Here is a 19,867-nt window from a genome sequence, read left to right on the forward strand (position 1 = left end):
ATTTCTGTTGTGGGCATGGTAGCTTGGAGTGTAATAAATGTTTTAAAACACCTGACATGATTAAAAGAGGCCTGGATGAAAGATGACATTTGGATTGCATTTCCTGGTGTACAATGGTGTTTTCCCTCATGGGCAGGACTCAAGTGGCACTTCTACCATTTTTCTTTGCACATCACTGTCAGGATCAGGCCATTGTCAGGATCGGGCACTGGAGCGCACTGTTTCCTTGGGGCAATTCTTGCACAGCATTCAGCTTATGACAGCCCACATCTGTGTAACTGCAATATGTCCTATCACTGACTCACAGGCAGCCATGAGCAGGACCTTAGGCTGTACATTGGGGAGGGAAGGGTACATCAGCAGGAGACAGTCTGGAGGAGTCAAATGAAAAGGTAGAAGAGTTGGGGCCAAGAGTTCAAAATCATCTTGGGAATGGAGAGAAAACGGGAAGAGCAGGAGGAAGCCAGAAAGCCTAGGACTGGAAAAAAATAGTGATTTTCAGAGATGAATTAAGTTCTTGAGGCAGGAGCAAACCAGTCTGGCTGTTTCCTTGCTAGTGTCAGGTCCCACCTCTTCTCAATGTCCAGACGGAGATCAGTAATGAGTAGTGTCCCTCAGAGATCAGTACTGGAACTGATGCTCTTCAACATATTCATCAGTTACACCAGCAGGGAAACTGAGTGCACCCTTAGCACATTTGCGGATGACACCAAGCTGTGCTATGCAGTCAGCATGCCTGAGGGACAGGATGCCATCCAGAAAGAGACCTGACAGGATCCAGCAGTGGGCCCAGGTGAACCTCATGAGGTTCAACAAATCCAAATGCAAGGTCTTGCACCTGAGTCATGGCAGAACCCACTAGCAGTACAAGCTGGGGACAAAAGGACAGAGCACAGCCCTGGCAAAAGTGACCTAAGGGTACTGGTGGATGGCAAGTTGGATGGACATAAGCCAGCAATGTGCCCTTGCAGAACAGAAAGCCAACTGTATCCTGGGCTGCATCCAAATAAATGTGGCAGGCAGGGCGAATGACGTGATCCTGCCCCTCTGCTCTGCACTGGTGAGGCCTCACCTGGAGTACTGCATCCAGATGGGAAGTCCTCAGTACAGGAGAGACATGGAACTGTTGGAGAGTGTTCAGAGGAGGGCCACAAAAATGATCCAAGGAATGGAACACCTCTCCTATGTGGACAGGCTGAGAAAGCTGGGGCTGTTCAGCCTCGAGAAGAGAAGACTCTGGGGAGACCAGAGAGTGGCCTTTCTTTATCTAGAGAAGGGGACAGACTCTTTAGCAGAGTTTGTTGTGGTAGGATGAGCGGCAATTGTTTCAAACTAAAAGAGGGGAGATTTAGCTTCTGTATAAGAAGAAACTTTTTATGACAGGGCAGTTGATGCACTGGCACAGTTGCACCAAGAGGTGGTGGATGCCCCATCCCTGAAGACACTCAAGGTCAGGCTGGAGGGCCTCTGAGCAGCCTGATGTAGCTGTAGCTCTGTTCATTGCATGGCAGTTGAACCAGGTGGATTTAAGGGTCCCTTCCAACTCAAATGATTCTCTGATTCTTGCTTAGGCTTTTGTGAGAAAACCTAATGTCTGTGAGTACTATTTTTCAGAGAGGGGGAAGATAGGGAAACAAACCCATTCTATGATTGTACCCATGTTCCTTGTGACAAAAACATCTGCAAGAGAGAGCACAGCAAGGCAACATAGGAGAATGCCCAGGGAGACTCTGACAGGCAACAGCAAGGCCCTTGTGCATTCAGAGAGCAAAGGAGAGGAGCTGGAAAACAAGGAAGAACTTTATCACAGAGAGGTTTGTTGTAAGTCATAAACAGGTCCCAGGTCAACAGTGAAAGCCAGGGGACACACGTGACCACTAAGGGGAAGGAAGCTGTCTGCTGAACTATTTCCTGATCCTAACAAACTCAGCAGGAGCAGCAACACACTGCACACATGCATGATCATGTCAGAGGAGGGATCTCGACTGGAGTACATTTATCTGCCTAAGATAGAGAAAGGCAACTGCTGGTGGGGCTGCACCAAGGAATGCCACTGTGATGTACTAGCAGGGAAGTCGGATGAGGGGCTTTCTAGAAAACATCCTTTTTTCTTTCTTTTTTTCCCCCACATGACGCTAGCTGTATATTTTATAAGACAATACAAGAGTTTTCACGCTTTCCCAAGGCCCTCATTCTTCAGCCTAGCAGACAGCCCATGGCTCTGCTTTGTTCTGAATGCAGCTCACTGTGTCGACAAGGTCTCCTCTCTCTCCCCATGTTTTGTAAAACAAAAATTTACTAAAATTTTGAGCTGAAAAGGGAAGAAAAATTCTGGTGGTATCTTGCCAAAGCATAAAACAGAGTCTGCGATGGAAAGAGGCAGAAAGCTGAACTGTGTGTGATGGAACGAGTGTTCCTTGGTGTCTGTTTCTCTTTCACATGGGTTGTCATTAATCTTAAGCATTCCTGACATTTTGCTGAGAGTAGGAAGAATGAACAGAGTGGGAAATTGTTCTTCATTAAAAGAGAAAAACAGTTCTATTCTGGCCATCACTTCTGAAACAGCTCTGCCTATGTGATTCTGCCTCTCAGAGTGACTCTTCCAAAGGCAAGGAGGGTAACCCCATTTCCACTGTGTGGGAGCTCCTGCACATCTTTCCAGCAGTCTCCCAAGCAGCTGGATGAGAGCGGCCCATTCTTCAGCAGAACAAAGGCTGTAAAAGGTGGGACTGAAAAAGATGATCCTTTGGGAGGAAAACACATGCAGTGGCTTCCATCCAGCGGAGGAGATATCCACCAGAGTCCTACTAAGAAACTGTTCTTCATTTCCTGGCCATAGCCACGGGAGAGGGTTGGAATTAAAGAGGTTATTACTCCAGCATCTGCTGGATGCAGCTGTGGTCTCACAACCAGTTGTTTGTGAAGTTACTGCATCCATCACCTGCTGTCCCCTGCTCTTATCCCCCTCTTTGAGGTGTTGGGTTCCCAGGCAGACACTGTTCACCTGGTCAGTGGAGAACCTTCTTCCAGCATCTCATCCTTCCCAGCAGCAGTGGGACTCTGGTTTGTGTGCTCAAAGTGGAATGGGGTCGCAAACTGATGGCCCCACTTAGGTTGTTATTGTAGTTCAGGTACATTCATGCAATATTGTGAAGATAGCAATTAACAAATCCTGCTGGCAGCACACTTTTGAGAAGGAAAACTGAAGACTACAAGGCTTCTGACAGCATGGAGGAAGGAGCTATTGTACTCAGAGGTTCTGACCCACGGTGGTCCTGCATGGGAGGAACCATGGGCTGGAGATTTCGAACCATGCCTAGGTTATCTAAGCAAGCCCAGTGATGTCACTGGGGACATCATCCAAAAGCACATGAAATGTGCTGAGCGTGGTCCCCACTCTCCCCATACCACAATTTATGGCTTATTCTTGTGGGGTCTCTAATATGAACATCCCATTTCCCACGAGACACAGAGAGAGCAGTGCTCTCACTGCTGTCCTGATGGGACTAGAGGCCACTGCAGCACATGGCTTTCCTGGACAATTCAATGCACTGGGTACCTGTGCAGGTACCTATTTGCTTCTGGTAAAGCAACAAAGCTTCTCCTCATGTCTAAGTCTTTGTATGCTTGCTTTCTTTTGGAGGCACACGCACACCCATGACTCAGGTGAGAGAGAAGAGGCACAGAGCACATGAGAAAAATCCCTGTTGTCCCTGCTGCTGCCCCCATTGCTCCCTGCTGCGGAGCAGCTGCCTTGGGATGACTCACCTGCCAGGGCTTACACATGCAACCCAAACTATCCCAAGCTGCCAAGTGAGTTTGGCACTCATTATGGTGCAAAACATGGATGCAGGCTTTATGCACACTGCTTCCCAAGGCTCCTGTCCACCTGCCTGTGTGTTTCCTAAATTCCTCTGACTGCCTGGATCCAAACAAACCCCAGAGAGGGAAGCACAGGTGGGTGCCTCACCAAGGGCACCGCACACGTGAGGATGAGGAGCAGGGCAGACACCCATGTTCTCGTAGCACTGCTTGGCTATGGCAGAAAAGAGGTGGACCACCCTGTGCCCCACCAGGCAGGATGGGTGCACCCCAGCATGTCAGCCCTGAGGGCTGGAGAAAAAAAGCCCAGATTTGCAGGGCATCTCAGTTTAAGCCTTGCTGCCTTGCTGCCTATAGGAGTTGCAATCCGAAGGTGGGATTGCCCCTTTCTCAAGGGAAAATTGGGGTGAAAAAATAAAGCAACTGAGGCATATAGGTGGTATGGGCACCTAGGGTGTCAGCTCTGCCTGGAGGAGTGAGTAAAAGTAGGCAGACGCTAATGGAGTGATTGGACTTAGGTGATCTTAGTGGTCTTTTGCAACCTTGGTGATTCTATGATTCTATGAGCAAAAGGGCGCTTGACCCTTCTATTCCACAGTAGAGGGGACAAGCACGACTTAATGCCTCATTTTCTTCTGAACCGGGATTTACTGGAGGTCCACCCCTCCGACAGGAAGGGGGCAGAGAAATGGCTCATTGTCCCTTTAAGATGAGACGAGCTGCCACTCTTAGTCATATATCTGTACTGCACCCTAGGGTTATAAAAACATACATCTTCGTTTTGAAAGTCTTTTATTACATCCATAAACATCAGATTGCAGCTGACTGTTCCCGGGATGAGAGCGTCCCAGTACTCCCAGTGAGTTTTGACAAGGGGAGGGAACGAGAGGCAGCCTGGCTGCTCTCTTACTGGAGCCGTGATATCGGGGACTCGCCAGCTTCCCGCACGCTGTCAGCGCTCAGAGCTGTGCTGGGGAGGACGCGGGTGGCTCTGCTAAATCTCACCACCGGACTCTCACATCGTTTCGGTGCACGGTAAGCTTTCCTTACCTCTTAGATAGGGCACAGAGCTTGCTCCGTCAGATCTTCAGTGCTGGACTTGGGTTATTTTAGGGCTGAGGAAACTGGGAAACGGGTTTTTGTGATGGGAATGGATATCATCTTGCAGCCAGCTGCTCTGTAGGGAGTTGGGCTGCAGGAGGAATGAGGGGGTTTGCTGAGTGCCCCCCAGTCGCTGAGTGCTTGTTCCACTTTGGGACCTGAGGAAGCAGGAAGAGTGCTTTGTGCAGAAATAATCCCAGGGAGTATTCTGGCATCAGATCTGAAAGGTTGCAAACCTTTTCAACAAGTACAGGAGCTGTTATTTAGGGGAATGTTGCAAGCACTGGGCTGCATTTCTGCCTCATTCATTTTGTGCTGGTTCAGAAGTAGCTTAGGAAATGCTACTGAGGTGTTTCAGTGCGGGGGGGTGCTCACCAACTTGCAGTGTGTGTACAAAGCATGCACACCTCTCTGCTCCCGGAGCACTGGAGCCCGGTGTCCTGGCTGGAGACACCCAAGGGATCTCTCACTGCCTTCCCACCAGGTACCTCCCAACAGCCCAGCGCACTCCTGGCAGTTTTCCTGCAAGCTGCAGGCAGTAGGGGAAAGGTGGAGCAGAGCCAAACCTTCCTGCCCCAATGCTGACACTTCTCAGAGGACCAGAGTGCCCTTTTGATTCATCACAGAGCCCTGTCTCAAAGATGCTGAGTGTCTTTCCAGTATAATTTTTTTTTCTCACATCTCCCTTCTGTTTTTTGTTTGTTTCTTTCTTTCTTTAGAGAAAGAAGAATTGTTCCAGAATTTACTGGGACAGATTGCCGAGCAGTTCTCAAGGTAGGACGCTGAATGTCATCATTTATTTAAAATCCTGTTTCTTTCATCAGCCAGAAGTGAAACTCTGCCAGGAGGCAGAGGGGTGTTTAAGGTCTCTCTCCAGTCCCACTCCCACGCTACATTCAGGCCCCATGCACGCAGCCCTCCTGCTGAGAGCAGTGCATTATCTTCAACCAGTAGCACCCTGGCTTCTCTTTGATCTAAAAAGGAGATCACATATTAAATAGAAATGCTCTTATTGTGCTTCTGCCCTCTTAGGAAACAAAATAAATATTTCTATGCAGAACACAGAAATCATCAGATGTGTTCCATTTCGCCCCATTAACACACGAAGCTCTCTCCTCAATGGAGACTTGCAAGCATCTATATAGGTGATAATTTCATCCCAGCTGCTTTCCATAGGGCAGAATGACCTCATCACATCTCAACAAACCTCCAGCCTCACTCAGAGGAGAGCTCAGCCCCAAGACATTGCCGTTAGGAAGTGCTATGGGTTTACCTTGCCTCCAGGGGGACACGACAGTGAGTTGCTGCCCACAGAAGGGTGCAGAACCACAGTGCAATCCCAGAGCCATTGCCATGAAAGATCTCCTGTCCCTTATGGCAGTCCCAAGCGGTCTGATCGACCCTCTGAGAAGCATGGAGGGTTCTGGCAGTTGGCAGCTAGGGTGGACGCAGCTCTGACTGTATGACATTAACGCATGGGGGTTTTCTTTCCAGGGTTTTTAAAATCAATGAACTGAAAACGGAAGTAGCTAATCACTTGGCAATGCTGGAGAAAAAGGTGGAACGTGAGTGTCCCTTTGCTGCCATCGTGCCGTCTCATCCCAGGGCACCCCTCCTGCAACCCTGCCCTCCCCATCCCCAGTTTCGGCCCCCCTGACACTCCATTATTTCTGATAATTCTATGTCACCCTCCTTCTTCTGCTTTTTTCCTGCTGGGAATGGGGCTGGGCTATTTTCCGTGCGCAGCAGAGCAGACCCTTATCCCCATGGGCTACTTCTTGTCACTGCATGCCCATGGGGTCCTGTCCATCCCCTGGGCCACGAACAGCAGGCACACCTATCACTTCCAGCTCACCCAGCTTGTTGAGTGAGCTGACAGTGACACAGTTGTTTTTAGTTGCTGTGCAACAACAAAGTAAAGTTTGTCTGGCCAAAGAGCTCCTTTTCTTCCCAAGCAGCATCCCACTTCCATTCTTCAGTCTGTTAGCGTAGAATGGGCCCAAGAAAGGCAGGGTAGGGGGGTGAATAAGGCACTGTCACGTGGTGCAGTTTCCTCTGCCAAAGGCCACATCCTCATTGAGATGCAGCATTTAAACTTCCCTGCGTCTACAGCTACAGAAAACACTTTCTCACTGGGCTGGCTGGAAAAAAAAGAAAAAAATCAAAGCTAAAAAATAAACCAACAAACCAACAACAAAGTTTCTGGTTCATGAAAGAGTTTTTTTCTTGAAATTTCTCCCAACCAGAAGCTGCCTTGACCCCACAGCTGCTCAGTGAAAGAGATGCCTTTGTCAGCAAGGCGGGGAGAAAAATGTCCTTCTCCAGGGACAGCCACAGGGGAGCCCTCCCAGGGTCACCTCTGTCAGCCCCAGGCAGTGCAGGCACCCTGCTGCTCAGTGTGGGGCCTCCAAACTGCCATGGAGCCAAACCTACAGCTTTCAGCTCCAGGACTGAAAGGCAGAGCAGAAAGGAGAGCCCCCGATCCAAGCAGGGATCCCAGAGACTGCTCCAAGAGCCCTGCTGCAGGGCTGGACACAGTCCAAGGATTTCTTTAGACAGCACAGGGTCTTTTCAGAGGGTATTTCTTAATGCAGGATAATATAATGGGCCCTTCATCAGCACATATGACGAGGCCATTTATTATTTGCAAACAAACTGGGAAAAGAATTGTGCTTTTGTTTTACCTCCTTTGGAGATCGCTTTCCCACTATGCTCACGTATGATCTCTGAGACTTCCCCAGTGGGATGTGTGTGCAGGAGCAAGTGCTCATGACAGCACCATCATCTCACACAGCCCATATGCAGCAGTGTGTTTCAGGGATCTTTTAAGGGATTTTTTTGACCCAGTCTAGAGCCTGTGAGTTCTCCTTGGAAAAGTTCTCTGTGCAAGGAAGGCACTGGCAATAATTCGTGCCGTAGTTCCACTTTCTTTGGAGCAGGCAAAACTCTTTACACACCATCTACCTTAAGAAATAACTGTAAATTCCCTGCTCCCCCTGGAGAGGATTTGGAAGCAAGTTAAGGGGACTCAATAGGAAAAATGCTCAAGGCTGCCATTTTGCACCACATACCCTTTCCCCCTGCAGCCGCCTGCCCCCTGCCCTGTGGGGCTGTAACCCTGCTCTGTTCCCACTGCTTCCCATGGGCACCAGACAGCATCTGGTTTCTGTCCTCACACTGAGGTTGCCCAAAGAAATTGCTTCCAACAGCTCTAGGCAAAAATATGCATTCATCTGAAAATGGGATTTGGAAGTGGCTAGTATCTCCATAGTCAAGCATAAATCACAGAATTAGAGAACTACAGAATGATTTGGGCTGGAAGGGATCTTAGAACCAATGCCCCTCCAACCCCTGCCATATGCAGGCCTGCCCCCCACCAGCTCAGGCTGCCCAGGGCCCCATCCAACCTTGCCTTAAGCACCTCCAGGGATGGAGCATCCAAACCAGACCCCTTTCCCTTCCCTCTCTTAATGGACAAAATTTTTGACCTGGTTCAAACTCTTCTTTTTTCCCCCTTCCCTACTTTTTCATCTAAAATCGGCCTTTGCAGTTACCAGCACAAAGAAAGACAGTCTCTTCTTGTAAGCAGAGCTGTGCCCTTCCAAGACAGCTTTTGATCACTTGGACGCTCCCCTCCAGACCAGTGCAATTCTATGAGTCTATGATTCTGAACAAAGGAGCTGTGAAATGATGGCATATGAATTACATGGCCCTCACAGATGGTGCCATGTTCTGTCCTTGAGCACGCTGGTAGCTCACAAGAGGGAAGGGAGGATAATCTCACCCTCGCTTTGCATGGGGCTGTCCCAGCTGCATGGCCTGAAGTGCTGCAGCACAATCAAGCAATCAAACTTCTCGCCTCGTGGCTTTTCTAATTGCACAGAGAGGGCATATAGGATTTTCTGTGTCGCATGCAGAAATAACCTTTGATTACAACATTGATTGGCAAAGGCAAGCGACAGATCTTCAATACACATAAAAACGAAATCAATGGTTACAGCCAAAACTTTTTGACATTTCTCTCTCTCCTGCAGTTTCACTTTGGACCCTCTGCGCTCAGCAATGCCTCTCAGAGCCTCTCAATGCTCTGCATGACCTTTCAAATTAAAACTTTTTATCTTAATGGGAATTCTAATCCCGCAGGGACGCGTTTGCCAAGCTGCACTTATCATCCCATCGCAGGAGGGGTTTTGCTCAGGATTTCCTTTGATTCCTGCTCTACAGCAGAGAAGTGAAGGCATTAGAACAAGCTGGCTTCTGCTCACAATTGCGGGAAAGCTGAGGCGCTGAGGCCAGTCTGCGAATTAAAAAGCTCATGCTATTATCTAAAGCTGGCAGCCAAGAATGCCTGTGGGCTTCCATGACACATTGCTTTGGCAGCACCCGTGTGTGTGGGGCTCACCAGCTATCTGGGCTGCTCCCTCATTGAAGCCCTTTGAAATTCTGCACAACTGTGAAAGGAGAGCCTTTGGATTTTGCCATGGTAACACCCCTGATATTTTCCTTTGTTGACAGTGGAAGGCCTGAAAGTTGTGGAGATTGAGAAATGCAAGAGTGATATTAAAAAGATGAGGGAGGAAATGGCAGCAAGAAGCAGCAGGTAAGTTCTGCGCCAGCCCTAGCAGAGCAATAGGTGGCTGCTTTCAGGCCCTCCTGCAGCATATCTGCAGGATCCAGCTGCCTGCCAGGCTTAGAAGGATGGAAGTAAGGAAACAAACATTGCATGAATTTAATATTTGTGGATCTAGTGCCATTCATCTGTACAAATAGTTGGGGCCGTGTGAATAGAGACGCAAGTCTTGTGATGGAAAGTGATGTTCCACCATGCAGAATGGGAATTCTTCTTCCAGATGTGTGGGGAGAGGAGGAATGGGATGAGGGCTTCTGCAGAGTGTAGTGCTTCCATAGGTGTTGCATAGAGCTCAAGTTAGTTCCGGTAAGATTTAAACTACGTTCTGGGAATATGGCAAATATATATGTAACCGTTTTTCTAATTATGATCTCATGCTATTATACAGTATCCATTTCAATTCTGACAAGAAATCGAACGAATTTTCTACTTTGAGGGCTTGCTGCTGTTTTCAAGATCAGTTTTGCTGTAATTAAAAGAACTGCAGAAAAAAAATGCACTTTGCAGGGGTTGTGGTCTCAGACAATGGCACTGCCCCAGTGTCACTGGCAAGCCCACTCAGGATGAGCACATCATCACTGAGAGGCATGGACACTTCTGGGAGGGTCACTGGAGAGATGCTCCTTCCTCAGAGTGCAGACAGAAGGGGCTTTGCAGCAAGGGTAGCTCTGTGCTGATGGCTGCTTGTTCTTTATTTAGGGTCAAATTTGGTGGCCTTTAATCAAAACTATTTCCCATTGCTGGGAATGCTTATAAATGTCACTATCCAGATACGCCAGGAGGCAAGGTGTTAATGCAGTCCCATTAAGAATAAGGCCAAATTCAGATATCGTACTAGCATCACTGCAGAGTAATGCTATTAACCTCAGGAGACCTTCTCCAGATGCACACCAGTATGACAGATTGCGGGCTGCCTCATGTCCCTTCTAGGTGTGTGAGGAAATCTCTTTAGGAAAGTTGAGTGAAGCCAAAAAGCAATGCTTGCAAGTTCACATTCGCAGGACAGCTGCCACAAGCTTCAGGAAGTACAAGGCTGTTCCAGCAGCCATGACTCATTCCTCTCCCAGGTTGCCTTTTTACAGCCTATGTTCTGTAACACAAACAGCAACCTGGTAACAGAACAGCAGGAGCAGGGAGTGCTGCATCTGCCCTGCACAACTAACCCCAGCCAGGCTGGCTCCTGGTACCCCTTGTCTCCTGCTATGAGCAGGGGCTCTACATGGCGTGGCTGCTATGAGGTCCCCATTGAGAACTGCTGAGGACAACCACTGGCTCCCCCTCCCAACAGGATCATAGAATAACAGAATCATTAAGGTTGGAAAAGACCTCTAAGATCTTCTAGTCCAACCGTCAACCCATCACCATCGTGCCCACTAACCACATCCCTAAGGATGAACAGCTGTGTTGAGAAAAATCATCATGCATGTGAAATGTGCATCTCTACCCTGCAGAGCAGCAACCCCACTTGCATCCACTCAAATGGTTCTTTTTTCCCTGTCTGTTTTTGTGTTCATGCTGGCAGATGCTATTAGCATTGCAGTGCACTTAAACTCATGATCATCTGTAGATACAGATTTGTATCTGTAAAGGTCCAACGTATCCCAACTCTGCTGTGTTCCTCAGTGTGGCTGGATGAAGGCTTTAATGTCTTATTGCAGCTGGGAAATAGGGGCAGTTGTCTGGCCCCCAGCTAGAAGTAACAGCTCCAATTATGGCAAGGAGTGCCCCAATCTCATTACTTTGACCCCACTAACTCCCCTCACAGCAGAATTTTGAAGAAAAGGCTTTAAAAATGATGAAGACAGCTTTTCTCCAGCTGATAATTCTCTTGCACAGGGCAGTGAGAGGCAGAGGGCGGTGAGGCGCTGGCAGAGCTGCCCAGAGAAGCTGTGGTGCTCCATCTCTGGAGGCGCTCAAGGCCAGGTTGGATGGAGCCCAGGGCAGCCTGAGCTGGGGGGGGGTGGGGCAGCCGTGCCCACTGCAGGGGTTGGTGTGGGTGGGCTGTGAGGTCCCTTTCAACCCAAACCATTCTGTGATTCTGTGATTCTGTGACATATCTCTGCTGGCAGATTCAGAAAAAAAACATGAAAAATTGTATCAGGTCAACATTAAGAGCAGAAAAATAGACCTGATCAAATTCCCTACATAAAAGATGCTAAGAAGACATGAAATCTCTGAAATTCTGAAAAAAATAGGGCCAAATCGTGTTACTGGTTGACTTTGGCTGGCTTTGTTTGTCAGGGAAGCTGAAAAATGAGAAGGGGTGATCCAAATGGTAGGACTGGTGGGAGAAATGCAAAATGCAAGATCAACATCACATGAGAGTTATCAAAGCCCATGTGATCAGCCACTGATGAAACATATGCTGAGCTGAAAGCTCTACGTGATTGCTGGGGGTGACACTATGGAGCCATCAGTTTCATTGTGCCCCTGTGGCTATGGAATCACTTCTGCAGCTGGCTACAGGTGCAGCAGCGTAGATGTCCTGCAAAGATTGTTGGCATCTCCCACCATCAGCCCTCTGCTCAGATGGGATAGAACAAGCTTGGTCCTTGTAAACTTTGAGGAAGAATAGGCAGCTATCATCTGTGTTAGTGGAATCACAGAATCATAGAATAATTTCAGTTGAAAGGAACCTTTAATGGCCACCTGGCCCAACTCCCCTGCAACGAACAAGGATACCTACAGCTACATCAGGTTGCTCAGCATCCCATCCAGCTGACCTTGAATGTTTTCAGGGAGGGGGCATCAATCTCTGAGCAACTTTTTCCAGTGCTGAGTATCCAGCTAGTGACCAGGAAAATGTTAACTACCTGTAATTGCTAACAGTGACTCCCATTCTCCAAGATTAGGGAGCCAAGCAGACCTTGCCTTCTCAGCTTGGTGCCTCAGTGCTGCTCTCCCACCTGAAGGAAGGCAGTCGGGTTGGTCTGGCCATCAGAACAGATGGTTACCAGTTCTGACGCTGTCTTAAGGTCTTCAAGAAGTCTCCATCATGGCATGTGCAGACATAAGATGCTCATTGAAAGGAAAGTTGCTTGGTTTAAGTAGAAGCAGTGGAATATCTATGTATGCTCCTTGCTCAAATTCAAATTCACAGAGAAAGGGTGAGAAGAGCAATGGACAATAAGAGAAAATCCTGCAGAGGATCACACTTTTAAAGCTTTTGAGCAGCAGCAAAGTAGAAAGGAGAAGTTAGGAAAAGGCACGGCTCTCTAGGCAATGCTAACTATGATACCTCAATACTTCTGGCCATTTTTGAGGCACTGTGGTTTTTCATTCCCTGAATATTTCATTTCAGGACTACCTGTCCCTGCAAGTACAGCTTTTTGGATGAAAACAAGAGGCCAACACCCCGGCGAGATGTGCCATCCTACCCAAAGGTATGGTGCAATGCTTGCTTTCACCACAGCCTTGACAAATGCTGGTTTATGATGCCTGCCTTCTCACTGCCCATCTCCTAGCTCTGCTAAACCCATGCTTTGATCCAAAATCACTGGAAGCTAAAAGAAAAGCTGTCATTGCCCATGGGAAGCTTACAGTTGGCTCCTCAGTAATTTTTAATTCTTGAAAGCTCATTTGTGTTTGAAGTGTTAATGAATATTGTGCATCTGTCAACATTAAGTGCTATTTTGTTTAGTTATAGTTGTTTATTCTGCATGCACGTAGCAAATAATCAGAAAAGCCTACAGTGCTGTGCTCTAATTGAAAACAGTGCTGCTGCCAGGTTTCTCCTAATGGATTATTTCTTAATTTAAAAAGTAATTTATGGGGATGCTTCACCTAAGGAAACAAAGAGAAAATGCAACATTGGATTCTCTCTAGGCCGTTCCTGCAAAAAGTGGTTAGTGTATTTATGAGAGAAAACTGCAATACTTGAAGAAAAATACCTACCAGGCATGTAGAAATACAAACCTACAGTGATGAATGTGGATGGAACTATGAAGCATACCAGACCTTCAATCCTTGCACCAGCAGCCTTTGCCCAAAGGACTTTATTCAGAGCTACCAGGTGTGCTCTGCTCCATGCCCAGCACACACCTCGACAAAACACCAGCTCATTTTGTGTGCAAATAACACAAAGCTGCTTCGGTTGCTCTCAAGGCATGTAATGTGGACGTGCATCTTTGCATATTGGTCTTTAGAGCTTCAGAGAGCAGCATCAAGAAACAACTTATATTTCTTTTCATTAACTTTTACCCGTTAGGCCTGAGTTCCTGACACTAACACATGTTTCAATAAAATATATCAGTTGTAAAACTGATTTCCTTCCCTTGATAAATATATAGGTCAGATCAACTTCTTTAGATCTATTGCTATTATATTAGGACCTTGAATTAACAACTAGAGTTCTACTGAGTAACTACAGGGCAAGCCAATAGTCTGTATTGCCCAAGTACCAAAACTTGCAGGGATTTTAGTTTCAGAGGGAGCTTGACTTCTGTTAGATGAATTTGGTAGATTCATTATCACTTGTCAGAGACTGGATTTGTCCAGTTTCAAGTGAGGCTAATAATTGATGGATCCGCTGAAAGGAGATGTTACCAAATAACAAATCAGTACAACCAATTCATTTTTTGCAGAACATCAGATTACATGAATATTATATATTCAGAAGCAAAAATAACTGACTTCTTGAGAAGGAACATTCATCTTCAGTGTTACCTTCCTTAAGTATCAGCAATCTGAGACTCAGAAAATTTCATTCACCTGCTCAGTGCAGTAAGCCCAAACTAATTAGAGACAGCCACAGTAAATGGGCCAATTAAAGCTACAAGGCTTTTGTGTCCCAGAGAGACTCTGATCAGCAGAGCTTCAAAAATGTGATTCAGGAAAGAGCAGCTATGGACTGGTCTTTTAGCCCTCCACGTTCCTTCTTTTTATTTCGTAAACAAACTGTAACTGACCGATGAGCTCCATTTTGTTCAAAGCCTCTGAGCATAACGATAAAAAATTGCTCTAACCACGCAGGCTGACAACCACTTTGAAAACATAGGCATTCTTGAAAAAAATACTCAAAGTGAGAGCATAAATCACTCCAAAGCTGATATATCACACCCGCCAGCTAATTTAGCACTACAAGCACCAGCTCTGCAGCATCCCTCCGAGATCAGCTACGCCATGTGTCGCAATGCTCAGTGCTAGTGCAGCCAGTCTGTGCCCTGTGCCCTTATGTCCCCTTTGCAAATTTACCCTCAAGCCCACCCATAACGCCTCTGCTCTCCTCTCTTTCTTCCAGACCCCTCCCTCCTGTTTCCCAGGTAACAGCAATAGGACAAGAGGGAATGGCCTTAAAGTTGTGCCAGGGGAGGTTCAGGTTGGATTAGGAAAAATTCCTTCTCAGAAGGAGTGTTGATGCAGTGGCACAGGCTGCCCAGGGAGGTGATGGAGTCACCATCCCTGGAGGTGCTCAAGAACTGTGTGGATATGGCACTGAGGGATGTGGGCAGTGGGCATGGTGGGGGTGGGCTGGTGGTTGAACTGAATGATGCTAGAGGTCTTTTCCAACTTAAGATTTTATTATTCTATCTCAGCCAACCAGCAGTGAGCCACTGGGCAAGCACAAGAAGATGTGTTTCTCTTTCCTTGGGAAATCCAGCTAAATCCCATGTGGATGGGACCAGATAAGGGGCCCTCACTAACTCTGGCTGCCTTTCTGTCCACAGTACATGCTGTCCCAGGAGACCATAGAAGCACTTCGGAAACCAACATTTGATGTCTGGTTGTGGGAGCCCAATGAGGTATTGATGCCCTGCTAAGCTGGTTTTTCTGGCTTTCTGAGAGCCAGCAAGGCCAGAGGAATCTGTTCAAATAGGCCAGAGCATTTTTTTCTTTCCCCTGCCCCTTGCTCAATGTATTTTTTTTCATTTTCATACAGTAATTTTCCTTAACAGATACCTGATGTGCTGATTGTGATACTCCAACTCTTCTTTATTTTTCCTTTAATCTCTACCTAGTAATGTTCCACAGTGACCACTGCACAATCATTTCTGCCACAGGAGCTCTCCTGTGCTGTTTGGTCTGAACAGTTCCATCCCTGACAAAGTACATGCTTCAGGGCACCAGCACTAACTTTGCTTAAATCAGTGGAGCTTTATGCTGCTGTATGAAGGCAGGCAGAGCTGCATGCATTGATTCACATCCCTTTAGGAAAGGGTTTTTCTGTGGTACATTGTGAAGAGGCTGCATGAACTTACCAGTCTTTACTTACTGATTTATCTTCTTATTTTTCTTGTTGCTTTTACTGGGCGATTCTAGAAGCATCTCCAGCTGCAATTACCTTAATTACTGTCTCAAGAAGAAACATACAAAAGTCATTCTGACTCTATAGTAACATGACAAGGAAAAACACCCCACGCTCCTCCTACAGGAGGGGAGGATGGGTCTCCCATCAACTGATGGGAGAACAGAAGGAGTCTTTGGTACCTTTGGGTCAGTCCCCCTGGCAGAGTCTGGCAGTGTCCCTTGGCCTGTGCCAAGCCAAGGCTGGTGTTCATCACTTACTTCCCCATCCTTTTTTTACATACCACAGCCGTACAAAATGGCTCGCCTCCAGATTTTGAATGGCTGTCAATTCTTTAAATCAAGACAGAATTATGACCTGCCAGGTGGACCACAGCAGTTTGGCTCATTGCTTTGGCTGTTAAGAAAGAATAGGGACAAACCACAGACAAAATCCATTAGCTATGGATTCTTGTGTGCTGAGACATAGAGTTTTAGCACAGTAACTCATTCAAAGTACTAGCAAACACTATCTGGTGGCGTGAAGGAGGCTAACAGGAGGGTGAGGAGATCAGGCATGCTCTGCGAGGAGGCCTGCTGCTCTACAATAATACGCTGCACAAGCATGAGAGCAGGGCACCATATGGGTTTGTCTCAGCCTTTCAGCTCTGGTTTATGTTTACAGGAAATATTTCAATTCTGTCAATGCTTATTTAGCAGTGAGCATCTGCCCATGTGCTCCATGTGGAGCAGGCAGGCTGCAAACCCTAATTTCTATGGTTCAGATGGGCTAGGAACAAGTCAAGGTGATCTACAGCAGAATCCTGGCAACGTGGTGTGGCTTCTGGTCTTGTAAGAAAATCTTTTTCTTTCTGTTTGAATAACTCAAAGCCAGCCCCCTTGGTACTCCATGAACTCTGTGTATTCCCTGGGTAAGCATAAAAACTCAATAGATGAAAGCTTTTTTTTTTCTTTTTTTCTGAAGAGTTTAAAAGAGACCCAATAACTGAAGATGTCTCCAAGGCCACATTGGTGACATTACACTCAACATATTAAAATTCCTGGATCAGTCCACAGTCTGAGAACCATAGTCTGAGAACAGGCCAATGCAGTGAATGCGTTTTACCCTCTGTAGATTTTGCCTTCAGAGGTGGAAATATAAATAACATGCACTCCTTAACTCCCAGGAATCTGTTCATTTCTAGTGGGTGGCATATGCTGTGCTCCCAGATACCTAATTATTGATACCCTTCATTGGCAATATTTTCCAACCCTGAAGATGAACTGGGAGCATCAGTGCCTGCCTTCCCCTTCCTGCTGCAGACCAGATGCTCTCAGAGGAGCAGCCCAGCTGTGCATTGTAGCTGCTAGGAGTCCCAGCTAGAGCTTAGGGTGCTCACAAACCTCCAGTTTTGTATTGTTGAAACCAGAGGTCTTCTTTTGGAAAGGAAATCTGTGTTAAAAATTTGATTATAGAACACAAAAATTCCCAAGGAGAGAAGATGTAGACACATTTTTTCAAAGATACCTTGCTTGCTGCTGTCATTTTCTATATAACTAGTACCTCAGCCATCTCCATCACTGATTTAAATGAGCACTAGAACAAGACCATATCCCTCCTGAGTTAGAAAAATGAGTACTTTTTCATGAGAAGGAATTGCTGTTATTCACATGAATCACCATTACTGAATAGAGGGGCTATGACTCAAACCTTAGGACAAAACCTATGAAGTCCACAGCAATCTGTCTACTTCAGAAAGCTCTCAGAGCCTCTCTGCCTCTCTTCTTGCACTGTCTTTTATCATGCAATCTTCAAACATCTTTCTTTCATCTTGACAAGAGGGCCATGCAATTACTCAATGTGTACAAGGAGGAAATTCACTTTGCAACATATCATAAACCTAACTGACATTTACCATGCCAATAACCTCTCTTTGGCTTCAGATGCTGAGTTGCTTGGAGCATATGTACCATGATCTTGGACTGGTCAAAGACTTCAACATCAATCCTATCACATTAAAGAGGTGGTTGGTAAGTGTTTCAAATTACTGATGTTCGCAATCTTTCTAGTACAAAACAAAGTACTGATACGAGGAATTCATTTGGCTCACACAAGTTATCCCTCTGAAAGCAGTAAACTATACAAATTCTTAAAATTTAAGTCCTTCAGCAAATGTTTGCATTCTTGTGGTCACTGATCACAATTCTTAATGACAGTTTTTAACTGCCTTGCATTGGTTTGCTGAACTTTTTATTGCAGAGAGCAGTTCATTTCAGTGGATGCTCTTGGTACCAAATGGAAGCGGAGATGGGTGTCTTCAGATATCGCCAAAAAAACTCAATTTATAGATATCTAAACAGTGGGAATCGAGTGGATGTGCCAGGCTCTTTTCAGTGACACTCAGTGATAGGTCAAGGGGAAACGGACTCAGAATGAAACACAGGATATTCCATACAAAAATGAGAAAGAACTTCTTTATTGTGAGGGTGACAGAGCAATGGCACAGGCTGCCTGGAGGGGTTTTAGAGTCACCTGCTTTAGCAGGGGGTTAGACTTCTGATATCCAGAGGTTTCTTCCAACCTCTATGGTTCTGTGTTTCTGTGATTTGATGTGTTAAATCACAAGGAGTAAAAGAGCAAGACAGGATGGAAAAGGAATTGCTGAGAAGCTAAATAACTTTCTTTTTCTTAGTCTTTATTGTTGAGAATGTGGGAGAGATAAAAGACATGAAAAGGGCAAGAGCATACCAAAACTAAGATGTCTGAAGAGGCACTGGAGCATTAAAAAATCAGTGGTATAGGATCCAAGGAGGAGCACAAGAAAAAAAGTTACTAAAAAGCTTAAGATTACATTGGCTTTCTCAGAAAAAACCATTGTGTTCCTAGAGGACAAGGAACAGTAAATGTTCTGCCAAATTATTTAAGAAGGATCTGATGACACTCTGAGCTACAGTTAGTAAAACTTACTCCTCCAGTCAGCAAGCTGATCTAAATAAAAATTAAAAACATCATGTTCATTATATGAATGTTTCGTATGATTCTGGTGAAGAAGAATTATGCCTTGACAGTCTCTCCTAACTATTTGAAGAGTATGCACAGAATGGAAAAGGTTCCTTTGAATGATTACCTCCGGAAAGGGCTTAACAAATTCCATACAGAAGGTGTCTAGGAAACACAAAGCCTCATTTCAACAAGAACAGCAAGAGCAGCAGCATGCGCAAGGCAGAGGTTATCCCTGCTTGGGATGCTGCTATGGGCTGATGCCAACAAGGTGTTAGAGTGATTAGAGACTGGAATAGGAGATAAATGGACTGATGTGACCAGGTCTCCAGATAAGGAATAAGGTAGGAGCTTATTGTAGGAGACTGGTTTAGCCATTATAGAACGCTATGACTACATTAACTGGGAGAGAAAAAATGATCAAGAGTGGGGAAATCTCTCCCCAAAGAAGGCAGATGAAAAGCTTAGTAGTGCAGAGCTTAAAAAGCAGATGAACAAAAAGGGTAGGATGAAACCCAATATAATCAAGGCTAACACAGAGCAGATAAAACAGAAAATTTCCTCCTCCTGTCTCACAGCCTGAAAACACAGGAAACAAGGTGATATGTCAACACACATAAACATGCTACCCACCAGCACTACAGCAGTCAGCTTCCTGTTCGTCTGCATCTCCGAGTCATTTGTTAGCGCTAGCATTTGAGAACAATGAGAGGAGCTTTATATGTATTTTGCACAAACCTACTGCAGGGAGAGGATTCCTCTCTCAAACACCAGTTTCACAGAAGGCTGATTAAAAAAGACCCGAAGGACTCTGCTTCCACTATGTCACCACCTCAGGCATAGCGTGGGTACCAGTTTGAACGTAAGTGGGGTGAGAAAAAGCTACCTCCTGCATACGCTTGCTTTCCTACCACTACATCCACTGGCTATGGAAATGTTCCAGGAAGCAGAGGGAAGGATGACTAATGCTGCCCAGTCACTACAGTGCTCTGAGTCAGGACTCCCCGGGGATGTGCAGAGCTCTGCTGTAGCGTATACATCACCTCCCTCTGTGCCATACGGTGCCTGGGCACAGCCACACGTCCGTGCGG

The 19,867-nt window shown here is 46.3% G+C and overlaps 1 protein-coding gene across 1 annotated transcript in view; it reads left to right on the forward strand.

Annotated features, from left to right (window-relative positions):
- The window catches only part of LOC100549810 (high affinity cGMP-specific 3',5'-cyclic phosphodiesterase 9A), a 35,059-nt gene extending 15,198 nt beyond the window's left edge, over positions 1 to 19,861 (forward strand). Inside the window, exons 5-10 of the mRNA XM_010724364.3 lie at positions 5,643 to 5,697; positions 6,418 to 6,488; positions 9,439 to 9,523; positions 12,855 to 12,936; positions 15,220 to 15,294; positions 17,720 to 19,861. Coding sequence (XP_010722666.1) covers positions 5,643 to 5,697; positions 6,418 to 6,488; positions 9,439 to 9,523; positions 12,855 to 12,936; positions 15,220 to 15,294; positions 17,720 to 17,827 — 476 coding nt within the window. The 3' untranslated portion in view covers positions 17,828 to 19,861. The remainder of the gene's footprint in view (positions 1 to 5,642; positions 5,698 to 6,417; positions 6,489 to 9,438; positions 9,524 to 12,854; positions 12,937 to 15,219; positions 15,295 to 17,719) is intronic.
- Positions 19,862 to 19,867: the final 6 nt, after the last annotated feature.

This window comes from Meleagris gallopavo, chromosome 1 (genome assembly GCF_000146605.3).
Source record: "Meleagris gallopavo isolate NT-WF06-2002-E0010 breed Aviagen turkey brand Nicholas breeding stock chromosome 1, Turkey_5.1, whole genome shotgun sequence".
Classification (NCBI taxonomy): Eukaryota; Metazoa; Chordata; class Aves; order Galliformes; family Phasianidae; genus Meleagris; species Meleagris gallopavo.